Genomic DNA, 24,967 nt, shown 5'->3' with positions numbered 1-24,967 from the left:
GATGGTGCCAGGGTCTGTGTGCAAGTCTGTGTGGGAGCTTAGAGTTTTGCACATCTAAACAGTGATGAGTGGAGATAGCAGGAATGTCCTGGGTAAGAAGAGTGGCCAAGATACCTAAACAGAAGCTTAGGAAGGTACTAGGAGCTGTGGATATGACAACCTTCTCTCTGTTCCCTTTGTAGGTAGGTGGACCTGGGAGGCAAGTGAAGATGTTGAGGTATGCCAGAGACACAAGAGCATGGACAAGTCTGTGAAGGGATGTAGGTGAATATGGTAGGAGGAACCTGAAGGTACTGTATCTAGTGGCTGAGGACTAGGGCAAGTCCTGCAGCAGCGGGAGAGCTCTATGGGACAAGGGGTGACAGGATTGCAGCATTACTGGGGGTTGAGAAGTTACAAGATGGAGAAGGCAAAGGATGCAGCATACAGACCTATGGGAGACTGCCCTTCACCAGTGCCATTGCTTATGGGCCAGCTCTGTGCTTCCTGCAAATCTGTTCACTGCTTTCACATCACAAGTGTGATCTCTGAAGTATCATTTAATACGGAAAATACCAGGAAATGTAAATTTAATTGGTGTTCCCAACAAAACAATGCCCTCCTCCTCCTTCTGAAATGATCCTTAGCAGAGCTGCAGAGCACTGCCTTGGCAGGTCAGGAGGCCAGCACTCACAGCCTGCTCTGAAGAGGTGGATACAGTTAATCTGGTAGTTCTTACCATCAGAGAATAAGGTGAGCAGGTCTAGAGCAGTCTGACCCTCACACAGTGCTGCTTGTTTTTATTAAATGCACCAGTACTGCCTTTTTTCTCTGCTGGATGCTGGTTTGCAGGATTAGGGCTTTCTTTGTATCATGTCAAGAAAGATTGTAGCTCTGGAGAGCCCCAGGTTGTTTTTTCTATTTCCAAGTCTCTAAAGCAAGAAGCTTGATAACCTAAGACCTCCTTAAAAGTATGAAGGGGGTGTCCTGCTAACTGAGCTGGCTGACTAAATCATGTATTTGTGCAAATGTAGTGGCTGCTGTGTGAACAGACAGTGATTATGTCCTGTGAGGGCAAGTAAGCATGACTAAGGCCATGGGCAGTCTCCAGAGCATGAGCCAAGAAACTGCCTTTGGCCAGAAGTGTTACTATCTGAAATATGTCAGAGAAGTGGAAGGTGAGACTATAGAAGAAATCAGATCCATAAATGGGGTATTAATCATGAGAGCTTGCACATCTGTTGTCTAAGGGGCTCACAAAGTGCCTGTTGTGACTGGAATCTTGCAGGGTCCGTCCCAACTGGTATTTGTGTGGCACAGTGAATAGCTGCGTTTGCAGCGAAGAAGAAAAAGAATGTAAAAAATGTTAAAGAGCGTTTTACTGCAGATTTAGAGTGAGAAATGACCTGTGAGCCTGCAGAGCAGTGCTAGTCAAAAATGCTTGGAATAGTTGTGCCTAGCAAAGGCAGCCCTTGGAGTACAGTGCGTTGTGTCCGCCAGAAGATGGTGCCCTAAAACGCAAGCGGTAAGTGCAATCTTTAACAGCTGTGATCAACTGCAAAGGAGGGGGTTTAAAAAACGTGCCAGAACAAGGTGGTTTGCAAACAAATGGCCCGAGCCCAGCTACATATTAATGGCCATACCTTGGATTCCAAAAAGGTTGCTTATACTTAAACAGCACAAGCTAACATACAGGACCCAAACAAGCAAAACAAAGCCATAAACCACATGGCAAAGAAAGAGAAAGAAATTCAGTCACTCCTCCCAAAACAAAAATACTCCTCAGCATAGTTTTCTGCATGAATTTCACATGGGGGTTGGTGTTTTGTTTACTTTAATATGGCTTAAAGCAGACCAGAGTATATATTCCTCACCAATCAGTTTTAAAGGTGGAAATCAGAACAGTAAATCCCTGGGTAATAATAAATCTTATTTACCTTGTGGAGTTCATAGGGTCATTTAATTGGTTTCTTAATGTTGGAGACAAGGAGGGAAATGGCCAAAAACCAACCCAACAACAACAAAACCCACAAACAGGCAGCATGCAACTCAGTAAGCAAATCTGCAGAGCAGCTTCAAAGTGGTAACTGGATGGAGTGAGACAAAGAGCTGCGTCCTGCCTTGTGCCAGTGAACCCAGCTCTGGTACAGCATCCTCCACAGGGCCAGGCCCTGGGATGTTTGGCATTGTCTTCAGTAGGTCTGGAGTTTCATCAGCGAGTTCTTAGAGTCTCTGCTTTGTTGGTGATAAACCATCTGCAGCTCAGGGAGACAAAATCCCCAGCTGCCAGCCCATCAGGTCTCCCTGCCTGGTGGCTTGGGCAGGGTCTCCTTGCAGGCTCTGGCAATTAGCAGAACCAGGAGTTGCTGCCTGTGAGGCCCAGCAGCTGATATTCACAGATCAATAACTCCACCTGGCCTTTTTGCTCCCTTTAAGTCATAGACAAAGGAGTTTATTTAACAGAGGCAGCTGGTTTTCCTTAATGCCTGATTTACTGATAGGCCACAAAATCAGGTGTAAGGATTACCACACCAGATGAAGAGCTGAAGTTCAGCTTTTACAACCCTGTGACAGCTCTTGTGCTCTTCCTTGCAGAAGTGTGAGTCTGATTTGCAATGCATGCATTTTACTGCTGGTTAAAATAAAGCAAATATATTTAAAAGGAAGCAGGGACAAACCCTCAGCATTGCCAAGCTGTAATTGCCACTACTCTGGGTTTTCTTGTACACAAGGAGAAAGATGAGAGAACTTCTCCCAGCGACAGCAGCTTGAACCCCACACGTTGTGTGTGCACAGCCCAGCACGTACAGTGCCCCAGGAGAAATGCAGCAGGGCTTGAGTCTGCTGTGTACCACTGCAAACTTATTTATTTCACCCATGTGGGCTACACCTGCAGCTATGATGTGGCTAAATGTGATGTTCATCATGTGTATGCCAGAAGTGGGATTTGCTGGTGGAGTATTGCCCCTGCAGCAGGGCTGAGATGGGAACACAGTGCAGGGCCTGGCTGTCAGGATTTACTTCCTGAGCATAGGCCTTCAGCAGTACAAATGAGTAACTTTTATCATTTGAGCCACACTGCTTACTAAAAAGGGCTGTACCCTTTAGATTCCTCAGATTCTCCCAGTCCCCAGGATGCTTTAACACCTTATGTACCAAGAGGCTTACAGCAGAAACTTGCTACCTGCTGGCAGCAGAAGCAGAATGGAACTGTGCTGGCTCAAAAGGTAGAACAAGGGTAGATCTGTGGCTCAGGACAGAGCTACAGAAGGACAAGAAGCTCCTACTGTATCTTAGGATTCTGACTTCACACAGTTCCTGCTTTAAAGATAGCTGTTCAAAATGCTTCTTTGCATGAGCACACAGCAGTCTCCCACTATATCCTACCTGCTCCCATAGTTTAATAGCAAAGTTATCCAATGTTGTAAAATTACTTTAAAAAACACCCAAAACACAATCAAAAACCAGAATAAATTAATTTTCCCTCGTGTGTGCTCTGATGGACCAAGTTCCCAGGTTGTCCATGAGCCTCTCCTAGCTTCTCGGGAAGACAACCTTATAAAAGTGGGCAGTAAGCAGCTCTAAGTTAGTAAGAGGATAGTTCACCCCAGGGCAGGCCTCAGGAACGACTGAAGAAGGAGCTCTGCACAGACTCACCTGAAAGCAGAAGCCTCCAAGACTCCCATCTGCACCAAGAAAACTTAGTGCAGGAGTTCCAGGTGGGGTAGATGAGGGCCCAAGTCACCAGTAATTTCCACATGCCCTGTGGAAGGAAGCTCCCTGTCTGTGGTGGGGACGTGTCCATGGTCTGTGGCTAACAGCACAGTTTGTGTCATTGCTGACAGCTTTAGCAAAGAGCAAGGCTTGAGTGGGGCAGGGACTTGAGCTTCTGCTTTGAGCCCTCTCAGTGGCACAGCACACTGGCTGGGGAAGCTTCCACTGCCAGTGCCCCATGCTGTGCTGGTTGGAGTAGTGATGATACAGCAGAGTTGCACCACTACAAGAGGTGCTTCTGGCCATCACACACCTGGGGGTGAAATGTGACTTATTCCACAATTGGTAAGGTCCAGATGGTAACAGCTAGCTCAGGAGACTGGCAAAGAGGGTAATGTGAGGAGGTTGAAAAAGAGTACTGAACTCCCAAAGTTGGATTTATTTGCACACTCATGTTCACACTGACAGTGGACTTCCTCTCCCATCCCTAATAATTTGCTTTTCATGTCTTGCTCTGCACGTTTATGAGGTTTGGTGGCTTTTTTGTTGTTACTGCTTTCCACCCCTGCATGCACAAACAAGCAGATTGCCAATCAATTGCCCTCCACAGCTGGGGACATTTTTGAGTACACAGTTGCTTTTAATGTTTAATTAGGTATGATAACAGGATAAAACGTTCTTGGCAGGGCCGAGTGCTTGCAACTCAAACTTGCAACACATTTCTCTCCTGATAGGGTGCTCAGCACCTACGGTCTAAGGACACTACTCAGGTACTTGTTAGGAATTTGTCAGCATTTCTGCCATCGGCGCAAATGATCGTCAGGGATCTGCAGCTTAGGTGTGAAAAAGCTAACTGTGGGTTAGGGTCTAGTATGGGAGGGCTCAGTTCAGTGCTCCTTTTAAAGGCGGTGTTTCCTGACAGCTTTTTTCATGTGCGTGCAGATGTAAACGGCAGGCAGTGCTGGGTCTTGTTTGTTAGTGGATCAAGAGGTGAAGCTCTTCTGAAGTTGCAGAGACGGTAGCGTGCTTCTCTAAACTCGTGTCAATCCACCGGCTGCTCCAGGCCATGATATGTTTATCGTATCTCTTAGTATTGCATTTTTTAAAAAACTAAATAAACGACTACAAGCAATTGCCAGCTGCCGTGCTAAAGCACAGGTTCTCCCCGTGGAGTCACCGGGCCGGTTCTGGGGTTTTGCACAGGTGTGAGTCATTCGTAGCAGCGGGGCCAGACTCGTACCCCCGGCCACTGCAGGCACCACCACCAACTCAGCTGCTTCACGAGGCGCTCCCCGGCTGCAGCCCCGGCAGGAGGGCGGACAAGAGCTGCCCCTCTCCCGCGGCGGGACGAGGCCGCGGGTCCAGCTAGAAAGTTCTAGTCGGGGGCGCGAGCAGCAGAGCCCCCCGGAAGGCGGGAACCCCGGGCGGTTCTTCACCGCCCCCCGCCCGGGCAGCCCTCTCTGTGCACGGCTTCTCCAGGGGGCTCCGCCGAGACCCCAGCTTCCTGGGGCGCGCTGACAGCCTCACCGCCTCCCAGTCCGCGGCGAGCAGCGGCACCGCCAGTCCCGGGCAGGGCTCGGTGAGCGCTGAGCTCGGAGGGGAGCTGCCGACCCCACCGCCGAGCAGCGCCGCTGCCGCCCTCTCCCCGCCTGACTCGGTGAAAATCATTGTTTGGCTCCGGCATTAACTACATTCCAGCGGGACGCAGCGCCCAGTCTCCTTCCTCGCATTCCTGCCCCACACAAAGGAGTCCCTGCCTCGCCGCGCCCTGCGCTCCGCTCGCCGCGCCGCAAAGCCCCTCCGGGCCGGCCGCTGCCTTCGCCCCCCGCCCGGGGGTGCGGGCCGGGCCGCGGCCCCGCTGCGGGGCGGCCGGCCGGGGGCGGCGGGGGCAGGGAGCCGCCAAGCGCAAATTCCTCCGCGCAGCGCGCCATTGACTGGACCGAGCAACTTATTTAAGGCTGGAAAGTGACACAGGGGCTCCTCGTCTGCACTCGCCGCGCCTCGCCGGGCGGACCGGCCGCACCGAGGGGATGCCGCCGGGGTGACTGCAGCCTCGCCTGGCCGCCGCCGACCAGCCCTCCGAAGAGGGAGCCGTGTTCTCCGCTGCCCCGCCAGGACCGCGGGAAAGGGATTGATTTTTTGGGGTGTGTTTTTCTGTTGGGCTTTTGTTTTGTTTGCCTTTTTCCTTTTTTTCCTCTTTTCTCTGCTCCGGGCTGTGTTTTCGCAGAGTTCACCGTTCTTCCCCCGCCCCGCGGGGCTCCGGCCCGAGTATGGAGAAGTACGAGGAGGACATGGCACTGAAGGCCACCAAGTTCATGGAGGATCTGTCCCTCTACGAGCCCTGCCCGGAGGGTCTCTACAGCCGGGGTGGCCGCCGGGACCTGGCGCTGCACCCCGACCTGGAGGAGACCAAGCGGGTCATCGCCGCCCACATGACGGCGGAGCAGCGGGGCCGGAAGATGAACGGCACCGCCGCGCCGCCGCCTGCCGAAGCCTTCCCCGCCGCCGCCCCCTGCGGCAAAGCCTACCCGCCCGCTGCGCCGGCCGCCCCGCTCCGCGCCGCCAACGGCCGCACCGCCGACCCGCCGCCGGCCGCGGGCCCGCCGTGCTGTGAGGAGGGGCTGTGCACCCGCTCCGAGGTGGCGCTGCCTTGCTACAGCGGCTTCGCCGACAAGGGCAAGCGCTACTCGGCCGAGGGCTACCGCTACACTGCGGGCAGCGCCTACGAGGGCGGCGGTTACGTGGCCAAGGGTGGCGGGCGGGCGCCCGGCGGCCCGGACGGCAAGTACGGCGCCGCCAGCCCGCGGGCCAGCTTGGCCATCTCCTCGCCGGGCCCCGCGGCCGAGCATGGCAAGTTCTCCAGCCCGCGCTCCAGCCTGGGCGGCGCGGCGGCGCTGCCCTACGAGAAGTACTCCAGCCCCCGCTCCAGCCTAGTGGTGCCCGGCCAGGAGAAGTACGGCAGCCCCCGCGCCAGCCTGGTGCAGTACGACGGCGCGGCCCTCAGCCCCCGCTCCAGCTACGCCAGCACTGCCAGCGACACCAGCAAGCACTCCAGCCCCCGCGCCAGCCTCACGAGCTACGACGGTGGCGGCAGCAAGCCCAGCAGCAACCGCACCAGCGGCATCAGCATGGGCTATGACCAGCGCCACGCCAGCCCCCGCTCCAGTACTGCCAGCCAGTACTCCTGCACCACCAGCCCCCGCTCCAGCTACTCGGACTCCAGGTACGGGCTGCCGGGCAGCGCCGAGCCGGAGGGGACGGGCGGCGCCGGGCTCGCCCTGGCCAGTCCCCGCTCCAGCCTGTGCGGCCCCGAGGGCCGCGTTGCGCCAGGCGCTGCCGTGGTTAGCCCCCGCTCCAGCATCTCTAGCCAGAGTTCGCGCAGCTCCCGCGGCTCCATGAGCGCCTACCCCGAGCTGCAGCTGCCCTCGCCCCGCTCCTCTCTGCTGGCGCCCGGCCTGCAGGAGGACGGTGTTGTGCCCGAGCTGGGGGACGTCTACCACAAGATCCATGCCCAGTCCCCGCCGCGGCACGACCAGCAGCACCCAGCCGTCGCCCCCGAGGCGGGCACCCCCTACGCCTACAGTCCGACCAAAGGCTCCGCTCCGACGTCCAAATTCAAGCTCCCCTACCAGGTGACGCCGTGCCGGGAGAGCGGCCCCAGCCAGGCGGAGAGACGGCTGGAGGCGCTGACGCTGGAGCTGGAGAAAGAGCTGGAGATGCACATGAAAAAAGAGTACTTCGGTGAGTGAGCCGCTGGGCCGGGGAGCGGGCGGCCGCGGGGCTGGTGGGGGTGAGTGGCTGAGGGGTTGCAGTGCGCTGGGCCCTGTGCTGGGGGTCTGGCTGTGGAGGAGGGAGCGTGTGATAGCAGAGCCGCTCTGGAGCAGGTACCTACTGCAGTCCCCTGTCGCCTCAAATGCTGCCTGTCTAGCTGAGGTGTCAGAAGCGCCTGCACTTTAACTTGTTCCCGGCTTTTGCTCTCTGCCGTCTACTCTTTACACCGTCTGGCGGGACGTGTGGTGCTTCTCCTTCCACTTGCGCATGGGAGACTTGTTCGAGGTTTAACAGGAGCGGTCTGTGTTTTTGGGTTTGCGGTGACTCCAGTTTAGTTCCCCATCTCCTGGGCTGCTGAACCCGATAACTTACAGAACCATCTAACTAGCAGCATTCTTCTGGCGCTTGCGACCGAGCTCTTAGGCCGTCTGTGGTCACCTCCCCAGACAGCGAGCGGGGCTGGTGAAGCAGCTCCTAGTGCGGTGCTCAATCAAACGTTTGAGCTGTCTCGGGGTTCCCGTGGAGCCCGGCGCTGGCACTGCTTGCAGGGCACGCTCAGCACACCGGGCTGGGGGTTGGTGTCCTCCCTGGGATGTGAGTTTGGGGGACAAGAGAGCCCTTGCTGAGGCTAAGCCAGCCTGAGGGTCATCTGCATTTTTTGGTTGCTTCTTTATAGAACAAAAGTGGCTTCTTGAAATGAGTGAACACGTTTTGCGGTAACACTGGTAACATTAAGCCCCCTGCCTTTCTTACTTTGTACTGAGTCGAAGAGGCCCAAATGCCTCTGAAAGATAATCCCGGAGCATCCAAAACCTGCCGTGTTTCACCTACAGATGAGCTGGGCACCTGTTGGACCTGGGCAGCTCTTGGGAGCAGTTTGTCCCCTGCATGAAGGAGCTGTGAGGGCTTTAGCCAGAGGTATGGAGGAGGAAGAGGGGAACCTAGGAAAGTGTGAGGGGCTGCGGATGAGCCAGCTGCCATCAGTGGCCTTCGAGGGGACAGCGATCTCTGCTTTTGTGTGCGGCCTGGGAACCGGGAAGAGGCCCCCGGCAAGCTCTAGTTTCTGACCAACACGTGTTGCTGAGGATGGAGACGTGCATTGCCTTGGTGGTTGATGTAAACACAAGGATTCAGGTTGCCTTTAGCACAGCATTAATGAGCCCTGCGTTTAAGTGGGGAGTTGCAGGGCTCCTTGCAAGTGTCTGGGAGAGGCGGGTAGTGAAACAGAGCTGGGCTGATCAGTGGAGGTAGCCGACTGAGAAGTCCTCTCTCCCACGAAGAAAACCTTTCTGTGAACGCAGTGGCACCGTTTCTACTAGCTCATGTGCCCAGGATAAGGAAGCTGAACAGAGCACTTACTCTGCCTTCTTCCATCTCGTGTGGGGCTTGTCATCTGCAGGGTCTGGCATTGAGTGTGGGACTCTTCCCCAGCTGAGCCCAGGAACAGGTTTCTGTGTGCAGAAGCTCATTAGCACGCTAGCTGCAGGAAATGTTGCCTTCAGAATTCCTGTGCTACACAGTGTGAGACTGTGGAATGCGTATGTAGGGGAAGAAAGGAGTTAGTGCCATCCTGAGCCTCTGAGAGGGGTTTCCAGTGGCCAGAGAAGCTGGGTGTGGGACCTGACTTCCAGGAGCAGCCCTGGGGATTTTGTGCTGGGCTTTTATTGATGAGAAATGCCTATTGCAAGTGTCCTCCCAGAACACCCTGAACCTTGGCAGATGTGTAGGGTCAGCAGTGATCTTCCTGTATGCCTCGAGAGCGCCTGCGTGCCAGCTGCGAAGTATTTGTTGTCATCAGCACAAAGAAACACTGCTGGGACTTGTGCCCTGGAAGCAGGTGAAACCCAGAAAATGAGAGTGATTTAAAAGAGAAAGTTGTTTTCTGCAAGTTGTTAAGGAAGGGTTTGAGAAATCCTTGTGGGCTTGATCCAGTGTTTCTGCTTCACATCACCCACAGAGGTGAATGCTGGGCTTGGGCTGAGCGAATGCAGGAGGGGTTGGCAGGAGTGACTGCAGGCTGATGTGTGGGAGACAAGGAGAGCAAGAACAGGATGAGAAGTCTGCAGTTTAGCTCAACTTAGCTGAAAGAGTTTTAATTAAATAACAGTAAAAGGAAGCAGGGGGAATGCATAGGATGGCATAGCAGTTGGCATATACTGCAGCTGAACTCTGCTTGCCTGTTAGCATTGGTGTCTGGCACACTCTGGAGGGGGTCACAGGGTGGTTTGTGACGCCCAGGGAGAAGTGTTGAGCCAATAGTCTAACAAGGTAGAAAGAACAGAGGGCATGGTTTAATGCTCCTTAGTTAGATGAGCTCAGTTGTCTAGTGAGTGAATGTTTCAGTGAGGACACTGGCAATTGTGTTCGATTGTTTGTGTGTTCCTTTCCCCCTCCAAGAAAAAAAACAAACAAACCCAAAGCCAAGACAAAACAAAATACATATATATATGCATATTAAAAAACAACCAACCAAACAAAACCCAAACACCCAAACCCAGACAAACAAAAGGAGAAGAAAGAAACTTGCCCTCTTTGTGTCTGTAGGTCAGCCTGGGAGTTGCTCTAAACTTGGCTGTGCTGGCAGTCCCAGACTGCTTTCGCATACCTCACTGCCCTGTCTCATGAGGAACCTGTAGCCTGGGGCAGATGAGTGCATGATGGAGGACATGTGCAGGGCCTGAGCCTCAGAGGGGCTCAGGGAGAGCCAAGCAGTGTGCATGTGGCAGGTCTAGGGGACTGGCAGTAGTCTCTGCCCATGCTGCTATGGACAGCTCTGAGCTGTGCTGGGAGCTTTGCTTTGCTGCCTCACTGTCCTCACTCTCTACTTGCTTTCAGCAGGCTTCAGGGCATCTGTAGAGAAGGAAAGGCTCTTCTACACTTGATTCAATCTGACTGTCACAAAAAGGGTGTTCTGCATCTGCCCTCCCCTGTTTGCACTGCTGAGAGGTAGCTCCTTGCTACTTTGGGTGCTCTGCCTAGCATGTTGCATGTTGACTTCACTGATCTTGTATAAAAGAGCTTGTAGAGAAGGAAGGGGCGAGGGGAAGGGTTGTTTTGGGCTGGATTGGTGAGCTGCTCCAGCTCATCCCTACTGATGAGGTGGCTGCAGCTGACCCAAGGGAGAAGGTGGAGGCAGAGGGCTTTGGAAAGCTGGGGACTGTTCCTTTGATAGCAGCCTGCAGCTGGGTCGGGTAAAGCTTTATTCCCTTATAGCTGCTTCCTATGCAACCCCTGCCCAAACTGCTATATCCTCAACCCTCTGAAGCTGTCCCATGCTAAGGTACTGACAGTTCAGTGAATGTGCTCAGGTTAGTGGCAGATGCTGAGGAGGGAGCTGAAAAACAAATAAATAAAACATTTCCACAAGGGTTCCCAGCGGAGCATTTGCATAGGATGAGGTGAATCGGCAGAGCAGCTTCAGGGATGTGTGAATGCTTATCTCCAGACGTTGTCATGTTGTACAGTCATGCTGAGCTGACTCTCGTTTTTGAACAAGATCTCTCTGTGTGTCCTGTGGCTCTGCTGGTTGTCAGAAATGGAAGGAGTGTTAGTGGAGGGGTGCAGGCAGTGGCTGCATGCTCTTGGCAGCCCCTGCTGTGCTACAGCCATCACCCAACAAGAGCTGTCTGCTCGTTTTAGTGTGGTGGGATCCTGTGCAAGAAGTGACTTGTCTCGCTGTCTTGAGCTGAAAAGGAAGTGTAAGAGCACTGTGAGATGAGGAATGTTGAAGGGAGTGTGGATTGTTTCCTGCCTAAACAAAGCCTACAGAGAGGACAAGCAAGTCTGCAGCCTTGCTGGTGTCTTTCAGCACCCCCCTGCAGTCCTCTTCCTGAAGGTGCTTTTGCCCATCTCTACACAGAGCCTGTGTTAGGTGTTCAAGGAATGTGTGGATGTGGTGTCTGGGCACATGGTTTAATGGCCATGGTGTTGAACTCAATGATCTTAGAGGTCTTTTCCAACCAAAACAGTTCTATAATTCCTCACCCTCATCTCTCTTGTATCTGATATGCAGAATGCAGCAAATGAATACCACCTGTGGTACTCCTTGGTGAGAAACAAGCACTTCTGTCAGGGAGTTGTCATCTTCCCTGCCTTCTGCAGGCACTTTGCCTGACCCTTCTCCATCCCAAGGCCAACAAAACCCTTTCTCAGCACCCTGTAGGAGGTTTACCAAGCAAAGCAGAGGTTGGTTGATGTCTCAGAATGAGATGCAGAGTGTGGGTTCTGTTAATAACTGTAGTCATCTGTCTAGCACAAGCCCATTCTTAGCTGGCAAGTAGCCTTGACTTTGGCGGGGGGGCTGGTGACTTTCAGAGAACTGCCACTTGTCTTAGGAGGGGTACCACAGGTGAGGTTTCTGATAGAGGTTTGGGGGCATGATACAGTGTTGTCCGAGGTTTAATTGCTACCCTTCCCTGCCATGGTGTGGGTTGGGAACTGTATCTGTGCATATACCCCTGGGAGTGTTGTACCTGGCTGCTTTTGAGCAGCAGTGTGCCATGGGGTGGGGGAGAAGGGGTGAGCCACCCAGCTCCTGAAGGAAAGGAAATGGTTCACATACAGAATGTGTGCAGAGAAGGAAGTTTTCAGTGAGTCTGTGTCCTTGTAGAAAGGATGCTGGTTGGCAGGGCCAGAGTGGAGCCTGTGTTGGGGTTTGGTTTGGCTGCTGCAAGACAACACTGAGCAAGTCGTTGGATCTGCTTGCTTTTTGGGGCTCTGTCACAAGCCCCAAGCCAGGTCTGTTTTGAATTCCTCAAGGAGGAGGCTCTCAGAAGTAGCATCAGGCTTTCAAACATACCCTTTGCCCTGTGCCCATCTCTCAGAAAAACTCCTCAGTTGGATAGGTCTCATTGAGGAGGGGGTCAGGGAGATGTTTTAGGCAAGGCTCAGAAAAGCTTGGTTCCCTTAAGCAGAGTTTAACTTGTCTTGGCAGCTGCTTCCCTTGCTGTGTGCTTGACCCTTAGCAAAGACTAGTGTGTGCAGCTCGGGGTATTTGTAGGTGGTGGCTTGTGAATTGGGAGTGAATTGTTCAATGGCCTCTGTGGCTGCTGTGGGAACACGACCCTGTTGTGAAGGGACAGGGAACTGTCAGAGCAGTTGTAGTTATGAGATGGATGATTCTTTGTGGGAAATTTCCCTCAAGTTTCATCTTTTCTTTTTTTTTTTTTTTTTTCCCTTCATTTAAGATGTGCAAATGCCACAGCTTGGTGTGCTCCTGGTGACAGCAGCAAAGATGCCTGCCCAGGCTGAAATCCTTCATATCCATGCTTAATAAAACAGGATAAAAATGGTTTGGCTGCAGCCATGTGGATGTTGGCTGTCTAGAAAGGCTTCTCAAAGCAGGAAAATTTGCCAAATGCTAAAATGATTACTTAAAAAAAACAACAACCTGGTAAAGGAATCTTCAGCTGTTTCTAAAAGGGTTGCTCCTCGGTGGCAAGCAAACCAAGCAGCGCTGAGCTGCTTTACTAAAACAAACAAAAATTGCAGAAACTGAGTACAGGCACAAACTGGATCATCAGAAGTTCCATCTGAACATGAGGAGGAATTTCTTTGAGGGTGACAGAGCCCTGGAGCAGCTGCCCAGAGAGGTGGTGGAGTCTCTGTTGTCTGGAGACATTTCCAAATCCACCTGGATGTGTTCTGTGTGACCTGCTCTTAGTGACCCTGCCTGGCAGGGGGGTTGGACTCCCTGATCTCCAGACGTGCCTTCCAACCCCTACCATTCTGTGCTGTGTCTCAGAAGCTCTCCCAGGGCACTGCTGCTCAGCATGTTGGCAGTGCTGGGAATTGGGGTTTTCCTCAGCAGCGCTTGGAGACCTAGGGAGGTGTCCCTTTTGTCCCACACCCAGCTTGGGCACTGGCAAAGGATGTATCACTAAGGTTGGAAGAGACCTCAAGGATCATCGACTCCAACCTGTCACCACAGACCTCATGACTAGTCCATGGCACCATGTCCAATCCCCTCTTGAACACCTCCAGGGAGTCACCACCTCCCTGGGCAGCCCATTCCAATGACAAATGACTCTCTGGGTGAAGAACTTTCTCCTCACCTCGAGCCTAAACTTCCCCTGGCACAGCAGTAACCCTGCAGTGCTGCCCAGTGATGGCCAAGTGCTTGGGTAGTTGTCCTTTTTGGGGTGAAGGTGTTGGGGTCCTGTGGGACCCTCAGATGTGCTCCTCAGATGCCCTGTTGTGCTGGTGGGAGAGGAGCTGCAGCTGCTCCTGTGGTGTCTCAATGTTTGTGCTTTGTCTTGCAGCCTGCCACAGTGGAGTGGTTCTGCCATCAGCATTATTTTGTCCAAAGCAGTTTCCTCCTCTGTGGCTGGAGAAACTTGGTGTCTCCTAGAGAGCAATCTGGGGCTTGATTTACTGTATTTATTTTAAAAAAATATTTTAATTGATTATTTGGTTTGTTTTTAATACCTATCCTGGACAAAGTGCCTCCTTTCTGGCAGGTCTGGGAGCGTGTCCCAGAAAGCAAAACTGCAAAAGCAACAAAAAGGAAGAAATGCAGGAATGTGCTCAGAGTCTGTGAGTTTTGTTGCAAGCTTAGAAGGGCTTGGTTTGGAAGGCTGCATTCAACTGCCTGAGAGGTTCAAGTCCTGACAGGATGGAGGTACCTGGGGCTGTGATGTGGCATTGCTTGGAGATGCTCCAGGGGTGTGACTGCTCCTGAGACTGGCAGCAGAATCCCTGTTGGCTTGTTTAGGAGCAGGACCAGCCTTCAGCTCTCAAAAAACCCCCCAAAAGAACAGATGTGCTAATGATCAACCAGCAAATGTCAGTGCTTGGCTGGAGTTTCGTGTGATTCTTAATCTTAAAACAATAATCTCATCTGTGCCTGTCTCTGTAAGGGAATTTGTTCCCTTTTTCCTCTGGTGGAGCAGATCTTTGTGTTGTGATCTCTGTTAACCTCACTGCATTGTTTTAATTCCCTATCAGTGTGGCCTTGGTTGTTACTGTGCCACGAGACAGAGCAGCACAAGAGAACAGCCAAGCAAGTTGTACATCTCTTCCAGCTGAAGTATTGCACATTGTCTGAGACTTCATTCCTTGTTTTTTGGAGCAGTTTTAGTAAACCTCTCATGCCTCAGTTATGTGTTCCAGCAAACTTTTAAGAAAAAGCCTATGACTCATTAAGGAAGAAAAACCCCAGAGCACAAACACCTCTGTGCTCAGCTGAGAACTACTGTGCACATAAAACATGTAAGGGCTTACCTGGGGGGCTCAGCTGTGGGTAAGGATTTATTGCTGGTGATAGCTGTTACCCAATTTGAGATGCTGGAAAAGTTCCTCTCAGCAGGTTTTGCACAAAATCCTGAAGACATTTGTGTTAAAGCCTCTTGTGAGCCTCTGTTGCTGCAGTTGTGGTGGTGCACAGGTGCTGACAAGTGCAGCTCAGCCCTTGTCTTGCCTTGTGTGGCTGTGAGCCCTGACCACCCTCTGTGATGCTGGGAGAAGGGGCAGTGGTGGCAGCTACTGCATAACTTGGGGGAAAGAGTCTCTTGGGCTGATGTGGTTGGTGCTGCCCGTTGGGGTTGTGCTGGTGTGGGGTCTGCTGATGGGTGCAACGTGCTGCCTGTGCAATCTGTGCATGCTTTGTTTCCCCTGTGATGGGTCTTGGAGAGCTCAGTTCCTCCAGGTGCCTGGGATGAGAAGCCAAATAAATGACTTAGAAGAGGGATGTGATTGGGTTGGAATAATGACACAAATGAGGGCAAAGAAAGCCAACAGGATGCTGGGTTGCACCAAGATAATTACTAGCAGAGGTTAAGAGTCCTATTCTGCTCAGGGCTGGTCAGCCCACACCTGTGGTCTCTCCCAGGCATGGCAATACCCTTTTGTGTTCTGGTGGTCACTGCATAAAGCCTTCCCCTGTGCGGCAAGCTCATCCCCAAGTGTGTGCAGTGCAGGGAGCTGGGACTCCATGAGTAAAGCTCCCAGGCTGCAAGTTGGGTGTTTGTGCTGCACTTCATCTCCTTCAGTGTCACCTCGGTGCTGGCAGACCTAGCTGGGGGGCTTCAGGGAGTGCTGGGTAAGGCCAGTCCTGAGTGGGAGTCTTGGACTGACTTGCTGTGGTGTTGAACCCAAAACCCAGGGCCAGGCAGCTGTAGATATCCCCAGTTTAAATGTGAGCCATTGGAGGCTGGTTTTAGTGCATGTGTGAAGCTGCAGAGTGCATGCAGGGCACAGCTGGCTGCGAGTCCCTGATAGAAAGGGATTTCTGACCAGGCAGGGAGCAGAATGATTGTGTGTTACTGTAGTCAACCAAGTGCTGACCTGACTGAGCTGTGATAGCTGAGGTCTCTGCTATTGTGGCTTGATTCAGTTTCCTTGGCTTTTGCAGGCAGGACGTTGCCTTCGGCAGCATTAGAGTGAGTACCCTGGGTTTGTGTTTTGTCTTTGGTCCTGGTGTGAGATTTCTGCTCAGTTTGTTTGGGACAGGTGTTGAATGACAGGAAAATGATCACTGGGGCAGTGATTCTGAGCCAGGGGACAGTGAATAGGTTTTGCCACTTAGGCCTGATTCCCTCTGCTCACAAATGTGTGCTGCTGGCTGCTGCCCTGCCTGCTTGCCATGGGCATGAAAGGCAGCAGGGTTAGACCTGCAGTCTCTGTGCACTCTCTCAGCTGTCACTCTTCCTGCTCCACCTCTCCATGGCAGTTAGTTCAGAGAGAATGCTGATTTTTGGGTTTGTTTAGTATTAAAAAAAGCACCCCACACTGCTTATAGCAGGCAGTGGAAAGAGCTCTCCCTGGCAAAATGTTGGCTCTTGCAGTGTTTCCCTCTGTGTTGTGGCAGTTGCCATGCTGCTAACCTTCAGCATCCCAGCTCTCAGGTGTGGATGGGGGAAACGGGTAATTCCTCAGGGGACAAGGCAGAAGTTTTGATGACTGGCTAATGACTGTTGCAGCCTTTCTTTGTGTTGTGTTTTGGGGTTTTTGTGGTGGTTTTTGTTTGTTTGGTTTGTTGTCTTTTTTTTTCTTTTTCCAAGCAGTTATGTGAAAATTCTCAGCAGTTGGTGAGTTGCCCATTTTTAATCAAAGCCACGTTTCCCAGATCCAAACACTCAATAGAAAACAGAGCTGCACAACAACCAAGTGTGTTAGAGTCCAGATTTGGAGCTGGTTTGAGAAATAAGCCTTCAGTTTCTGAAGTGTAGGTCAGTAGCTGGTTTCCTAGAAAGTGTGTTGGCTTGTGGCTGCTCCTGGCTGGAGCAGGGCTGAGCCTCTGTGCTACAGTCCTGTAAAGAACCAGAGTGGATCCCAGCAAGTGATGTGCTTGCTCCAGTGGAAAAACCCCTGTGGCTCAGGGGCAGACCTTAGTGCCTTGGGAAAAACCTGAAGGTATCTCAGCATAACCTCCATACAAGGTATTGGTAACTAATTACACTTTTGTTTTGGAAATCTGCCAAGTCCAGACCCCATGCTAGCCCTCTTTAGGTCATGGGGGCATGTTTGACTTGTTTCTGACAGTTTGGAGTCATCTCTGGTTGTTTTGATTACACTGCAGAGATCAAGGAATAATGAAATTCAGGTCTGTCTTTCACCCTTGCTGTGTTTCTCTGCCTGGCCTGCCCAGCCACCTCTGTAGCTCCCAGGAGGTGTCCACCGTGGAGCTGGTTTGTGCTTTGGCTGCAAAAGCCATCCCTGATTTGCTTGGGAGCTTGGTAACTTAACAGACAGCAGTGTCCTGCCAGTTGTGATGTAGGTCACAAGGAGAAGGTGGGCAAGGAGAGCTGCTGAAGTCTTGGTGACCTCTTTCAGCCTGGATAAAGGCAGCTGTTGGAATGGAGTTGCCAGGATGCTCCACTTGCTCACAGGAGATGAGTTTCTGGAAGATGGACATGAGTCTTAGGAAAGCTCCTTGTGCAGCTGGAAGCTGGGCTTCCATCATCTTGTGGCACTGAGGTGTCAGTGGGAAGAGACCAGATCCAGAGGCTGGTCCTGACTTCACTGTGCTTAATTTCAGCAGGGCAGGGGAGAAGTTGAGTTCTGCATCCTCTGTTTTGCCTCTGCTTGTTGTCTTCTCCCCAGAGCAGAAGTCATTTAAAGGTATCAAGACCTAAACCTGGAGAGGATGTAGGGAGCAGAGGGGTAGATGGGGGGATGTGGGTGATGCATGTGACATCTGTTGCCTACCCTGTGGGTGGTTGAAGTGAGCACCCTGGTGCTGTGCTCACAGTGGATGAAATGTGGAGGACTCTGGGTGCTGCTTTTTCCCTTTGGTTACCTTCTGGGATTTTGGCAGCAAACCAGCAAGTTCTGCTTAGTGGTACTTGATGGTTTTCCCTGGAGCGTTGCTGGCCACCAGGGTTTGTCTCAGATGCTGTTTTACATTAGGAAGCAGTTTTCTGTGGTGCTTGGCCTGGAAGGAGAATCTCTCAGTGTTAGCTCTGTGTCTTAGTGTTGAGGGTGATGTTCTTGCACAAGGTGAACAAGAGTGGCCATGCCAGAAGGTGCTGGCCAGCCTCAGAGAGGGCTGTGGGACTCTGGCAGCCACACAAGCAACATCTGCAGAGCTGGTTGCTGCCCAGTCCAGAGAGGGGAAAAATCAAGTCCACAGCAGGTTTGGGCTTGGAGCTTTGAAGGCAGCGCAGGGCAGGCACAGAGCAAGGTTTGCGCCTTGCTGTAGTTGCTGGCAGAGGGCAGGCGTGGCAATTCACTTGCCAAATCCCACGTTGCCCTAGGGCTTCAGAGAGCCCTTGTGCCATGGGATGGGAGGATTTGGGAATGCCAGACCATGCTCTTCTGGAAAACAAAACCCAGGAAGACTTCTGTGACTACTAGGAAAAGGGGACAAGAGAAGGGGTTAGGCTGAAACAGCTTTTTGCGCTGTACAGGAGCAGACTGATGTTGCTCTTTCTGGAAAAGGTTCTCTCAGCCCCTCTTCACACCTGGGAGGAATTCAGACCAGTGAAGAACCAGCCCAGAAAGAGGTGATCCCCACAGGCTGGTTTTAATTTATTCCCAAAGAAAATACTTTGAAGATGCTCCAAGTGCAGACTTGCAAATGGGCTTCCTGGTGTGCCAAATGTGTGAAGCTCTGCCCATCCCTGCTGCTGCTCTGCTGCTCACCTTCCAGGGGCTTTGCCTGGCTTCCTTCTGAGGTAGTGGGAGTGAGAATGGGCAGGAGCAGGGGGCAGCTCAGCCCCAGCTGGCTGTGCAGCAGTGGCCTGCCTCTGGCAGAGCATCTCACCTGGCTTCTGTCCATCTCATGTATTTCTGTAGCTCATGAAAGAAGAAAAACAAAACCAAACCACCAACAAAACAACCCCACAGAAAACAAAACCTGCTAACTCCTGAGCTTAAGGCCAAGTCTTGGACTCCTTTGTGGGCAGAACTTCCTTTGAAATTGCCAAGTGTTTTGCTTGGTTAAAGATTGGCAGATTGGGAAACCCAGTCTTAGATTGCTGCAAGGTCAGAGCAAGGGTGCATGGCAGCTCTGGGGGAAGCACTTGCTTTGGTTTTCCTGACAAGGTATCCCATGAAGGATGAGCCTTGGCTTGGAGCTTTGCCATTTGCCGGTGGGTTGGTATGCTCAGCAGGCTCACGTGGGGAACGTCCAACCTTGCTCTGCCAGGTAAAGGCCTGCTGAAGGGTCCTGCACCTGGGTTGGAGCTGAGGGGAGGACTGGTGGACCTGACAGCCCTGTCCATCAGCAGTTGTCATACCTGGTGGCTTTCAGCAGCGAGCTGAACCCCACCCACGGGATGCAGAGGTCAGCAGCAGTGCTAGGTGAGGAGAGGCTCTGGGCTGCTGCTGAGAACAGGACCATGCACAAATGCTAGCTGGACCCAAGAACTTTTTCCTTTTCCCCCTTTTCCATCCCAATGTCTCTTCTGACTCTCCCAGCCCTTGTGGTTGGGTGAGCATGATGTGCACCAGCTGACCAAATTACAGGGGTGTTGAGGGGGAGTATTAGGTGGTAAGCTCTATGTATGTTTCAAATTGGATTAGGGCTGCAGCCCAGCTGCAGTGTCATTGGTTGGAGCCTTCCCTTCTAAAAGGACAAAAGCTGCACATCCAGGTGGCAATCTTTTGTAAAAACACCTCCCTAAACAGGAGACATTCCTGTTCTGAGGAGGATAGCAGCTGGGACCTGGGTGTGCAGCCAGTGCAGGCTCAGGTCTGCATGCAGTTCCTCTTCCCACTCTGAAAAATCTAGAAAAAGTGTTCAATAAAGCTTGCAAACAAATTGTTGCTTGGATTGCAGTTTCTTACCAAACAGTTGACTTGAGAGGACAGAGTAAGGGTTGTCTTGAGGTCTACAGTAGGCCTGACTCTGGGCTCAGGTGCGATCATTTCGTAACTGAGTCACATACTTGTTTTCATCTTGCAGCTCAGGGACAGGGCACTAACTTCTAAGCCTGGGTGGGGGGGAAAGGTTGGGTAAGGTTTTTGTGCAGACTGGAGTGCAGATTTGAACAGAGACCAGGCTGTATGCTTGGGCTTAAAGAGGAATAAATTTGTTATTTATTTATTTAGAAAGTAGTGGACTGGGCAATATTATTGTACAGGAGAAGAGGTTGGATCCTGAGGGATGCTTAGTATTTGAGGTCTGAGGTGAAGGTCCTGCTGCTGCCAACTGATGCTTAGATATTCCCTACTTCAGCAGGCAAGGGTCTGAAATGCCTGCCAGGGTTTAAACCTGTAAACACAGCTAGGTAAGGTGTGAGTTGCTTGGCTAACTCTTCCATCACATCACACATGTTGGTAGCATGCCTGTTGGTTCAAGGGAAGAGAGGAGAAGGATGCATGCTCACCCTCTGTTCTCCCTGCCAGAGACTTAGAATTAACCAGGTTGGAAAAGACCTTTGAGATCATTGAGTCCAACCTATCACCCAACACCAAGTGCCTCATCCAATCTCTTTTGAAACATCTCCAGTGATGGTGACTCCCCCACCTCCCTGGGCAGCACATTCTAATGGCCAATCACTCCTTCTGTAAAGAACTTCTTCCTAACATCCAGCCTAAACCTTCCCTGGCACAGCTTGAGACTGTGTCCTCTTGTGCTGGTGGCCTGGTGACCAACCCCCACCTGGCTACAATCTCCCTTCAGGCAGTTGCAGAGAGCAATAAGGTCTGCCCTCAGCCTTCTCTTCTCCAGGCTAAGCAACCCCAGCTCCCTCAGCCTCTCCTCACAGGGCTGTGTTCCAAACCCCTCCCAAGCTTTATTGCCCTTCTCTGGACATGTTCCAGCAACTCAACATCTTTCCTAAACTGAGGGGATCCATTCCAGTCAGCCTGAGTCATTGACACCACTGCAAGATCAAAGCTGTGGCTCCCACCAGATGAAAACCAGTGGGGAGCAACCATATGCAGTGATCAATGAGTTTTTCTTGCTTTGCTTCAGGAGACATCTCTCTCTCTCTGGCTGTGGTGGAAGACAGCCAGAGAAGAGGCTGGTACTAAGACTGAAGGCTGTTTTAATTGAGGTTAAATGATGATTCCTTTTCTAAAATGGGCAAAACTTCTCTCCACAGAGTATATAAAATCCTTCATCTCTCACAGGCAGCAGTGGCAGAAGCAAGGGATGTGTAGACACCAGCTCAGTACCAACTCTGGCCTTCACTTTCAACCTTTGAGATGGCAAAGTAGAGAGATTCTTCACTGATTTAATAGAAGTTATCTTTATTTTCCTGAGTGTTGTTCTGGAAGAGGCTGGAGTCAGCTGGAAACAGAGGCTCTGGTAATGAAAAAAATAAAAATAGACCCAAATAAACCCAAACAAAACAAACAAACAGAACAAACCCCAAGCCCAAGAAATACTCTCATTCTTTCAGTTAGCTTTCAAAAGAAGTTTTGTGGGTTGTGGTTTGTTTGTGTTTTGCTTTTTAAGGGAACGTTTACAAACTTACTTCTTAGTGAATACAGCGAGAGGAGAGATTCCAGAAGGGCTTTGCTGCAGTCAGAGGGAATGGTTGCATTAGGTTGTGCTGCAGTGATTGGGCACAGGAGGAGGAAAATCTCCCAGCTGAGTGATTTCCACGCTGGTGCTGAGGGTTTTGATTAAAGGTCAGGCTCAGAAATGTGTTTGTGCTTATTTGGAAGTCTAAAGAGAATAGCTCTGTCTTTAGCCATGTCATTTTGTTGTGAATTTAGAGAGGGAAAGCTTTACCTGCAAAGTGAAGTCTGGTCTCCACTAGTACCTGCAACAGGCTGTCCTGACTGGATGTGGCCAGAGATCCGGTTCCATACCTTAAAGGAGTTACAAAGTTGCTAGGAAGAATAGAAAAGGGCTTCAAGAGGGGAAGGCTGGGAATGCGTTGTCAGCTTCTAGCATGGGTAGGTCTTGGGTGGGAGAGATGCCAGCTCCCACTCAATGCCCAGACAGTAGGTCCCAGTGCTGTGAACCTCTGTGGCAGCTCAGGTCTCATCTGGTCTTCTCAAGAGCAGCCCCTCTGCTGCCTGTTTCTGAGGTGGACCTTCTGAAACTCAGGCAGCCACAAGCCCCCTCCACGCAGATCATGCCCAGATAGGACTTCCCTTCTGTTGCTTTTGTTATGATCCTAGTCTGAGCCACTGCTTTAGGAGTAGGGAAAATACCCCTGCTGTGGCACAGGGAGTTTCCATGGGCCCCTGCAAGGATGGATGAACAGACGGCACAGTGGAGGTGGAAAGGGTTACCTCTCTTTACTGCTCCCCTGTGTTTTGCTGGCTATTTTAATTAAAACCAGGCAGAGGAAACATTTTCACACTGTTTCCAATTTTTAGTGATTTCACCTGCTGTTGAAAATTGCATCAAGACATAACACTGAAGGAATGATGTAAAGAGGAATGAATGTTCCTTTTAGCTGCTATGAATAGAGGCTTCTCATATCAGTTAAGTGTTGACTTTCTAATTACCAGCAGATTGCATGTTTCTGTTAGTTTTTAACTGCTCCTCTAAAATGTAAATGAATTAACACTTCCCAGCTTCATGGAACCTTTCAAAGTGGAGAGGGAGGTTTGCCTGATGGATTGCACAGGACCACATTTATTTGGAGATGTTGACTGTAGCTAACAAAGTGGAAAATTACCTTTGCTCTTTTCTGTCTGCTCACTCTTTCCCCCTGCTTTTGCACTTCTGGAGCTTTCTCTTTGCTGTCTCTAGGAAGATTTGTAATGAATAATTGTCCTGAAGGAGCTTGCTCCACAACTGTGCTTTAGTTGTGTTTTTCTAAGTGCTGCTAAACATTTAGCCACGACTCATTTGCTGTCTGATGACTGTGGATGGTGGGGCTGATCAATTACTGAGTAATGTCTGGGTGGTGGGATGCTCCAGGGGGTGGCGAGGGGTCAGGAGGGGGAGAGAAGAGCATCTTGCCTCTTGCTCATCATTCAGACTTCAGTCTGGCATCCAGCTCCATGAAAATCAGAGCTCGTCTTCCAGAATTCAGCTTCAGAAGTGGATGCTTTGCCATCATGGTGGCCACCTTGCCATCATGAAGATGGTGAGCATCTAGTGCTTGTTCTGGGAGCAGGCCTGCTGTGCTGTGTGTTTGGGTCCTGCAGCCCCGAGGGCTGGCTGGCAGCATCTGTTCTGTGAAAACAAGACCGTTTAGGCACCAGGGCACCAGTGCTATGCACAGTGATCATCTCCAGAGATAAACCGTTTCTCCCCTCAAGCAAACAGCCCTTGCCACCAGCCCTCCAGGCCGGAGTTTGGCTGTTTGCGTCTCAGTGCCAACTGCTCTTGCAGGACACGTGTTCTTTAACAGCAGCAGCTTAGCACTTAGCTAAGTGCTTCAAGGTATCTCCAGAGAGGTTATAGGCCAGGACTTTGGCTGCAGATGCAGTGGGCAGGTTGTGAAAGGAGCAGATGATGCCAAAACTCCATTACAGGTGGGGCTTGTGCCTTTTGCCAGGTCCTTTCTGGGGCAACTCACTGGGAAACATCTTGTGTGGTTTCTTTCCTTCTGTGCCCAGCTTTTGCAGAGGAGCCCTGCAGGCACTGCTGCCACTGCTCTGTCTGTGAGCCTGGGAAAAGTGGGTGGCAAGGAAGCAAGGGTGTTCCTAGGCGTGCAGTCTGCTAGCTCTGGGTGATGGTTGATCACTAGCTGGGAAACAGTGCACAGCTGAGTGCAGAAGCAGAGTCAAAACACACTTAGCTGAGTGCTGTGCCCAGGCCTGGTTTCCACTGGTTTGAGCTGAGAAAATGCTTTGCTCTTTGGTTTGTTGGTTGGATTTGGGTTTTCCCCCCCAATTTTCTTGCCCTTTATACCTGCTTTGCCTCCATTTTACGTTGAGATCAGTGAGCCAGGGACAAAGCAGGGTCTTTAGTGAGGTATTTGTGCATTTCTGGAGTGTTCCTGGATATCAGTTGGATGTGGGTCAAGTGCATGTTCACGTTTCTGTCAAGTTAGCCAGGCAGACCACGTTCCCTGAGCCCATGCCAGCTGCTGGAGAGCAGGCTGCTACCTGATCCATAGCTGACAACACTTGATCCAGAAGAAGTCAAAGCAGTCCAGGCAGAGGATACCTGACCTAGCAGAAATCCTGCTGTGTGGAGGTAACCATCAGTACTTTGCATCATGTGGTTTCTTTTTTGCCCAGCACTAGGAGCTGCAGAGCTGGGTGTACTGAGGCATTGGGACATGGGGTGCTGCCCATCCCAGTGGAGGGGTCACTTCTGAGTCAAATGAGATCTGCACTCTCTTGTGGGCCTGAGGGTGCTGCCTGGCTGTGGCTGCCATGGAGAGTGAGACACTGGAGGGGTGAAAATAGAGCTCAGATCCTTTCATGGTTACACCAAGTTCGGAGTTAAGCTTTCATAAGAACCACTGTGGACAGGAATCTGCCCAAAGCCTGGAACAGCCACCACTGGGCTGCCTCAAGTCTGCAGTGGACTGCCTAGGTGTGTGGGAGCCTCATTTACTGGGAAGCTGGCATCATGTTGATTTACCAAGTTCTACTTCTCTTTTCCTTAGCTGGATCCATAGGAAGGAAATGAGGCTGCATATACAGCATTTGGTGTTACTGTTTGCTGGAGCTGGAGGAGGCAAAATTAGAATATCCTGTTTACATGGCAGTGCTGGGTCTGACCAGCTGTCCCAAGGGTTTTCAGCTTGCTAGATCAGGACAGGCTTTGCTTGCAGTCTGAGAGCCTTCCTGTCGTGCCGGAGCAGATGAGTGTGGCTGTTTGCACTAGCACTGAGCACTTCCCTGAACTCAGCATTTCACTGCAGCCAAGGCAGGGAAAATGAGCCTTGCCAGGATAGGTATTAGAACTAAAATATTCCATGAGCTGAAGGTGGATGAGTTCCTGCAGGATGTCCTTACAGGAAGGTATGTTCCTCCTCCACATGTTCTCAAAGCATCCTGGAGTCACTTGACTGGCAGTGACTGAAAAACCGCCTGGTTGAGAGGGCTGAGGTAACAGGTTTTGAAGTAATTTCAGCTTTCCTTAGGCAAACAGTTCAGTCTTTCTAAATAGAATGCCTACCCAGCTGCATGCTTTTGTTTGAGCAAAAACCTCTTTATACTTATGGCCTTGATAAGAGAACCTCCATGCAGC

At 51.5% G+C, this 24,967-nt stretch overlaps 1 protein-coding gene across 2 annotated transcripts in view; it reads left to right on the top strand.

Annotated features, from left to right (window-relative positions):
• The first annotated feature begins 5,895 nt into the window (after positions 1 to 5,895).
• WTIP (WT1 interacting protein) overlaps positions 5,896 to 24,967 on the top strand; it is a 73,765-nt gene continuing 54,693 nt past the window's right edge. The window contains exon 1 of one of the 2 annotated variants that reach the window (XM_009902749.2): positions 5,896 to 7,434. In XM_009902749.2, the coding sequence (XP_009901051.2) occupies positions 5,964 to 7,434 (1,471 nt within the window). In that variant the 5' untranslated portion in view covers positions 5,896 to 5,963. Of the gene's footprint in view, positions 7,435 to 14,640; positions 14,674 to 24,967 lie in introns of those variants that run through there. The other variant, XM_054170120.1, reaches the window with a different exon arrangement.

The sequence above is a fragment of the Dryobates pubescens genome, chromosome 19, assembly GCF_014839835.1.
Source record: "Dryobates pubescens isolate bDryPub1 chromosome 19, bDryPub1.pri, whole genome shotgun sequence".
NCBI classification, from domain to species: domain Eukaryota; kingdom Metazoa; phylum Chordata; class Aves; order Piciformes; family Picidae; genus Dryobates; species Dryobates pubescens.
The sequence above is the reverse complement of the archived record's forward strand: the minus strand, read 5'-3'. Positions and strand labels throughout refer to the sequence as shown.